At 47.5% G+C, this 7,679-nt stretch overlaps 1 protein-coding gene across 2 annotated transcripts in view; it reads left to right on the forward strand.

The window, feature by feature from the left end:
- BAX (BCL2 associated X, apoptosis regulator) overlaps positions 1-7,679 on the forward strand; it is a 118,923-nt gene that overhangs the window by 66,004 nt on the left and 45,240 nt on the right. For both annotated transcript variants that reach the window (XM_077457126.1, XM_077457127.1), the window contains exon 3: positions 7,396-7,551. In XM_077457126.1, the coding sequence (XP_077313252.1) occupies positions 7,396-7,551 (156 nt within the window). The remainder of the gene's footprint in view (positions 1-7,395; positions 7,552-7,679) is intronic.

Here is a 7,679-nt window from a genome sequence, read left to right on the forward strand (position 1 = left end):
CTGGCCAAAGCCGTGGCCTTTCCTAAGGCCGTGACCGCGGAGCGCTCCATGGATCATGGCATGTGCCGATCCGAGTGGGGTGACCCGTTCGGATCACGGATCGGTGACGCTCCGTTGCACCCCTAATTGCTACCCTAGTAGAAATCTGTATTTGAGAATGGTATATCATTCATTTCCACAAACCTCTCCGCAATGAAGTCCCATACCATTAAGCTTGGTTATTCGCTTTGTGGTGGTTGACTTTTTTTTTTTTTTTTTTTTTTTTTTTCTTTTTTCAAGCCCTATACCTCTATTGAGAGATTTCATAATTTGCAAGATTGATTGAGGTCACCTCCCTCTACATGCTTGCCTTGTGAAAGCCTGATGATGTAGGTTGATGTAGTTTTGCACCCTACCAGTGCCCCTGACCCTTAATTTCTTTCCGAGTGTCCTTCTTTCTGGGCATCCCCTTTGTGAAATGCTAAAGACACCTTCACTTCAGGAGTCTATATTCTAAATCTTGTCCCTGCTAAATAAAGGATCATATCATCTACAAACCTGGCTAAAAGTTTTCAGAATGGCGCAAATATTCATTTTCCCAGTCATCTTCCAGGACTGCTTACAGAGAGAGAGGCTCCTCCTCTCTATAATGATCCACATTATAAAAGCCCATAGACCATTGCCCCTCAGTATTTTTATTTTTTTTCCTCATACCAGACAGGAACTTCAAGCAAGTTGGTTATTTTGTCTGGCCTACACGCTAGGTAGCGGGTGTTGTACCTTCAGTGTAAGGTGCCTTCTTGGTGCAGGAGGATGTGTGCTCAGATGAGTCCATCCCTGGTGGTAGCGTGCTGTCACCAGGCTGGTCTCTCATAGCAGGTAATAGTCTGCTTCTCCCAGATCATTCCAGCTTGATTCCCGCCGATATTGGAGTGTGGAGAGTGTGGTAGGCTTGGTATCCTTGTGTGGCCCAATCCGTCTCACGGCGGATGACGTCGCTTCCGGCGCACAGGCAGGAAGCAATGCGGTCACTGGAAGTCATGTGGCGTCCATCTTGGTACAGCCTAAGTGGGAAAATCCAGCCTGTACTGAGGAGAGGAAGACAGGCACATTATCCACGGGGATGGCGCCAGATCCACAGTGCCGTCCCAGGTCCTCCACACCAGTATAAATGAGAACATGGAAGAGTCGGGAACTGTGAATGCAGTTCTGGAGGCGCCATCCCTCGACTTTGGTCCTAAGTTAAGAAAAAGGGGGGGGGGGGTGGCACTCCTATCTTCTTAACCTCATGTGGTGGGGGCACAGGAGGATTGTGTTTGGCCTTTTTTGTAGGTGCACTGGTGTAACCTCCCTCTAATTGTGGAGTTGAGTCACATAGGGCATTATGGGCTCTGGTGGTTGGGTGTTTTTGTTAAAGTGATTGTAAAGGCTCATTTAAAAAAACAAAAAAATACAAATCTGTTATACTTGCCTCCTCTGTGTGGTGGTTTTGCACAGAGCAGCACATATCCTTCTCTTCTCGGGTCCCTCTTTGCTACTCTTAGCCCCTCCCTCCTTTTTGAGTGCTCTTCAGACAGCAGCTTGCTACAAGGGGCACCCAAGCAGAGTCAGCTCCGTGTATCTATTATCTATTCAGACATGGAGCCCCGACCTGGCCTCACCCCTCTCTCCCGTTATTGGATGACTGACTTTGACAGCTGCGGGAGCCAATGGTGTTGCTGCTCTCAGCCAATCCGGAGGAGTGTACTGGATGGCTGAGGGGATAGCGGACATCACTGGAGAAAGAAGGAACTCAGGTAGGTAATGGTAAACCTGCCTTTACAACTCCTTCAAAAATTCTAAGGAAAGATTTTTTTTTTTGCTGTTCACCTGGGTATTATCTTTCCGTTCAGTTTGTACTTCAGTTGAAGTAGCACTGGTTTGGTTTTGTTCTTTGGTTATTTTCAGGACAAAAATCGAGAACCCAAACAAAGCAAGACAGATGCTTATAGGAAGAGATGCCCAGTCTGTACTATAAAAATGCCCTCTGATTGGAAAAAGGACATATGTCAATATTGCATTGATAACCTGGTCAAGAAAGAAACGTCCGCTCTATTCAAACATTTCATAGATTTTAATTAAAAGGGAGATGCAGCAGAATCATTTGAACCCGATGCACAGGCTTCCAGGGGAAAAGACCCCGTCCCCAGCACATCCAGGACCAGCACTAGGGTGATGCTGATAACCCCTTCTATCAGTCAGGTAACCCTGGATACGGGGATACCGGAGGAGCTGGAGGAAAGCTCTGAGTCGGCTTTGGACTCTGAAGGGGGTTTTAAGGCGGACAAGCCAAATAAAACCCAAAGATTCCTGTTTCCCTCAGAGGAGACAGATGAGTTATTGAAGGCCATATATTGATACCCTGGAGTTGGAGGAGCCAGAACATGAAGAACTATCTGTGCATGACCTGTTATACAGGCCTCCAAGCCAAGCAGGCCATAACCTTTCCAGTTCACGCTTCACTAAAAGAAACCGTGTTGCGGGAGTGGAAAGTACCAAAAAAAACTTTCTCCCCAAAGACCTTAAAGGAGGTTGCCTTTCTAAGAGGAGGATGCGAGTCTATGGGAGAGATGTCCTAAAAGAGAGTTTTGCTCCCTTTGATAGGGAGCGTCAAGCTCCCTATTAAAGGGAGCAAAACTCTCTTTTGAGGATACTGACTCATTAAAAGAGCCGATGGCCAGGAAAACCGAAGGTTACTTGAAAAAGGCATGAGAGGCCTGTTCAGCTAACTTTAAACCTGCCCTTGCCACTACCTGTGTAGCCTGTACTCTGGATCTGTGATTAAAACAGCTCCTCTCATTCTAGAGTCAGATACTCTAAAAGGAGACCTATTGGAGCCTCTATCAACATTAAAGAGGAAGTAAACCCTGATGGGTTTACTTCCTCTTTCATTCCCTGCAAAGGCAAAGCATAATGGACTACTATGCATCGCATAGTAGCCCATTATGTGTCACTTACCTGACACAGGAGCCAGCGATGTCACCGCTGTCCCCTGTAGTCCGGCGCATCCATCTTTTCGGTGGGGTCTCACAGCTCCGCCGCTGTCATTCGGCGGAGCCGCGATGGCGTCACTCCCGCGCATGCGCACGGGAGCCGACACGCGCGACAGCTCCGTTGTTGGAAATGCCGCACTCAGTGCGCCTGCGCGCCGCTGTCTACGGCGCATGTCTTTGGGCAAATATCTCCTAAACCTGGACCTACAGGTAAGCCTTAATCTAGGCTTATCTGTAGGTCAAAGTGGTTTGTAAGGGTTTACAACCACTTTAAATAAGGCAGTGGCTTATATAGCGAACGCATCCACAGAGTCTGAGATTTACAGCCATGGCTTATAGCCTTAGAAGGTCAGGAGGGCTATCTGGTTAAAATCCTGGGAAGGGGATACAGTCTCAAAAATAAAGCTCTGTTACAGTGTAACGTGTTCTCTTCCTTTTTCAGAAGAATTGTTCGGGAAAGAGTTGGAGTCAGTACGGTACTCGAAAGGTCAGCTGACAGGAAAAAGGGGTTTCTTATGCAAAAAAAGGCAACAAAAAAGGAATTTTCTCTTTTGTTCATTGAATGACACAGCTCCAGTAATCTTGACCGTAGGGTTATTACGCCACCTTCAGGGGAGGACTAGGCAGAACATGTAATGCATGCGGAAAACAGAACTTTACAGTTCCGCCCAGGGGGCGGTCCCTCTGGTAATAACCCCTCAGCCTGCTTCCTGCAGCTCAGTTTTTTTTCTGCCTAGTGAAGAAGGACCTAGGCTCTCTCTGCGAGACCATCGGTCATGGGAATTTTTTATTTTTTTTGCCTTTCAAGCAAGATGTTAAGATCCTGTGGCCTGCCATCAACCGCCAGCTGGGTGACAGGCTGGATAATCTAGATCCTTGTAGTCTCCCCAGCCTGGCCATCGAGCGTGTGGGCAGACCCAAGCTACGCGCTGGGTTGGCCACAACATGCCCCTCGGGCTCCAGGGGCGGCTGGTGAGAGCAACGCTCCAGGGCACACTTGTGACCATACTACCGATGTCTTTATCACAATGTGCCATGGCCAGCAGCTACCCCATACTGCTCGGGAGTGGGTCTGTGATGGGATATCCCCAGCTCGTCTAGATGGTAAGTACAGCTCTTCCTGCCTCGGCGGTGTTGAGCAGCTGGGCATTCCCTGGGAGGTCGATTAGGGGGGTCCCTCTCCTCTCTCCCTGTGTCTTTCCTCCCCTCTGGTGGGGGATGCTGCATGGCTGCGCTGCTGAGTGGTGTGTACCTGTAGCCAGGGGTCCTCCAGGGTCCTCTGATCCTGGATTGGGGGCTGCGCTGGTTGTCTGGTCTCTCCGCTGGTGTCTGCATGTGCTCCGGCCATTTTGCGCTGTCTGAGATTATCTCTGTTCATTCACTGTGTACAGTTACTTGTCTGCCATTTTCTGAGTCTCTGTGGAAAGCATGGTCGGGGGCCATTTTCCCTGTGACTGTCCCTTATACAGGTGACCGGCGGCCATTTTGTTGTAGCTCAGCATGGTTTTTATCCTCAGCGCTGGTCCCTGTAGCTCAGGACAGCATGTTATTTTTTGTTCTGCACACCTGGGAGCTGACACTAGACACAGGCACCTGTAACAGAATGGCGCAGCACTCGAGGTGGTGAGTCCTGCGGTGGGGGCCCCTCAGTCTGCAGCAGCTAGGAGGGTGGGACTGTGTACCTGTCCTAAGTCCCCAAGGGTGGCAGACAGGGTGGGTCAGCATGGCTTCAGAAACTGACGTTTCTTCCCCAGAACTCCCTGCAATTGCAACCGGTTTGTCTGCAAACAGTGCAGTGCCTTTGGACTCCTTGTCGGCGGTCCTTGAAACGTTCATTGCCAGGGTGGAGGTGGTGTGCGGGTGCAAGGTGCTAAAAAAAACAGCCCCTGAACACCCCCCATTTTCCGGGGAAATCTTTGACTCAGACACGGGCCCCACAGTGACTAGCGGCCCCTGCTGATAAGGTGACGCTGACCAGGACCGATCGGACAGTGAGGATGGAATTCCCATCCGGGCCCTCCCAAGACAAAGCGTTAGTTGGAGCACTTATCACAGCTGTGTGTGATATCCTGAAAATTCAGGATGCAGCAGGATCCTCTGCTGAAGTAGCGGTCCCTTTTGGTCCCGTAAGCCAGCCTGTGCACCTAAGGTGTTAACGTATCTGACTTATTTAGATAAGTTCATATACAAGGAATGGGGAAGCCCGCAACGGACCTTCTTGGTCCCTAAAAGAATGGCGGTGCGCTACCCCTTTGAGGAGAGCCTTCTTAAAAAATGGTCGGCTCCTGCGGTCATGGACCCCACAGTATCCAGGTTAAACAAAGTAACCACGATCCCGATAGAGGGGACTCCTGCATTTTAGTGACCCTACCGACAGGAAGGCCGAGGCAGTGGCCCATTTCTTGTTTATGGTTGTGGGGTCAGCAATACAACCAGCACTGGCCACAGCACTAGTGTCGCAGACGCCTACTGAATGGGCAAAACGTTTGCACCATGAATTGGAGGAGCAGCAGGCTACTCCTGTCTGCATGGAACTAGCAGACCAATTCATGCACGGCCTTAAGTACGTTTGTGACGAGGCCCTGGATACTCTTCCCTTGCTCTCCAAGGTTTCAGTTTCAGCAGTGGGACTGTGGCGCCTCATTTGGCTAAAATGCTGGTCTGCAGACCAGGCATCCAAAAAAGCCTTGACGGATCTACCCTTCCTTGGTGAGTTGCCATTTGGAGCCTCATTGGGATGACGTAATTAAGAATGTCACAGGTGGGAAGAGCACCTTGCTCCCACAGGCCAGGAAGAGTAAGGCGCCACACAGCAGGCAAGGGCCCTCATTGCAGTGGAGTGGGCGAGGTTGTTTTTTTTTTTTGTTTTGTTTTTTTTATCTGCCTAAAATATCGGCCACAAATATCGGCGCCATACATCGGCCTCCCCAATTTCTAAATATCAGCATCGGCCAGAGAAAAACCCATATCGGTCGACCTCTAGTCAGTACCACACTCCACTGCCTGTATCTTTATAAAAACCACCGCCATATCTAGGACTATATTCTGTCTTGACTACATAAGCAGGCTAAATGTAACCTGTTGCTATTGAAGGATCCCTGTTACACATAGAGCATGTTTCCTTTCTCCTTCCCCTCAATTCGTATGCGGGTTACACTCAGAGGGTAGTCCTGTGGTTTTTCTGCGTTTCTGGGAACTGTATTGATGATGAGCAGACTGACATTACATTAAGCACTTTTTGGCATATGTAATGAAGAACCACCTGAAACCATTTGGGTTGTCCTACAAAATTCCTGAGCCAGTGGATAGATGTACTGGACTGTGGTAAATATGAGGCCCCTGCATCTGCCCCCAAGATTCTTTTTGCACGACCCATGAAGTTTCATCCATTTTAATTGATATTCCATACCCCAGGTTCCCGAAGAAGCTATGTTTTGAACAAAACGAGTTGACCGCCCCTGGATTTGGACAAGCGCACCTGTACTACATGGTTTCATACATTGACTCAATTTACTTGATTTAAGGTGTCTGTTTTTATCATCTTATGGGGTATATATCGGGCCTTCCCATCTAGGTTTATCGCCTTATGGATTTTATCTATACTGTAAATGTGTTTTTAATTCTCTTGTAATGAACAGGTGAATTTTTGTCACACGTGTCGCTAAAGTCCAGCGTATTTTGCATCAGGATGAATCCTGTTGTTTTTTTTATTATTATTTTTTTTTTGGAAGATAATTATTGGTAGTTTTGTAATTTTACGTTTTTACTCATACCCAGTTTCTTTTCTTCTGCAATTTTTTTTCACGTTTTTAATTCGTTTTCATCTGGTCCAAAACACTATGTATGTCTATCTTGTAACAAGTAGGTATCAATTTTGTAAAAACAGTGCTGTACCTGAAATTGAACATATTTTATAATGGTTGTTATGGGAAATATAAAGCTGAATTCCAGGTTTGGTATGTATTGTTACACTGGCCCAGCTTGAACCAATATAAGCATACATATACATACCCATCTGATCTCTGTGCAAGCAAAGAATTGCTGTAATAGCCGCTGCTACTAAAGTGTTCCTTGCTGTCATCTTGGTCCCATTTCAAGCACATGTCCTGCTACATAGTAACCACGGGCTCAGCAGCTCTGCACGATCATTCATCATTGGACGAGGTAAGGATCCAGACCACACTGCCCTGCCTCTCAACCACCTCCAGTCGGAGAACACCTTTCATTAATTTATAAAAATGCTAGGCGTTCTTTGAATGGTATCCGTGCTGAAGAGATCTTTATGAAAGCATGGTATTTTATTTTAATAGTCACTTGCTACATGTCCTAGTGCTCTAAAAAAAAAAAATAAAAAAAAAAATCAGTGTTTTCTATTCCTTTCCAGGTTTATTGTGGATCGGGTTCAGCGAAACGCAGTGGTACCCAGTGCAGAAGTTGCAGAGCTCAGAGCAGTGGAGCCGACAAACCCATCTATGAAGAACCTGAGTGAGTGCTTACGCAAAATAGGTGATGAGCTGGATGGAAACATGGAGCTACAGAGGTATGTCTGTAGCTGTAATTCCTATAGAAATCAGTTTTGTGATTTTCTGCACAAGTACTTTATTAAGATCTTCCCCCTGGTCGCTCCACATGCATGCCTTTTTATGATGTCTTTTTGGCTATCGGCTC

This window comes from Lithobates pipiens, unplaced genomic scaffold, assembly GCF_037356315.1.
Source record: "Lithobates pipiens isolate NorthernLeopardFrog02 unplaced genomic scaffold, aLitPip1_a1.2 Scaffold_27, whole genome shotgun sequence".
Lineage (NCBI taxonomy): Eukaryota > Metazoa > Chordata > Amphibia > Anura > Ranidae > Lithobates > Lithobates pipiens.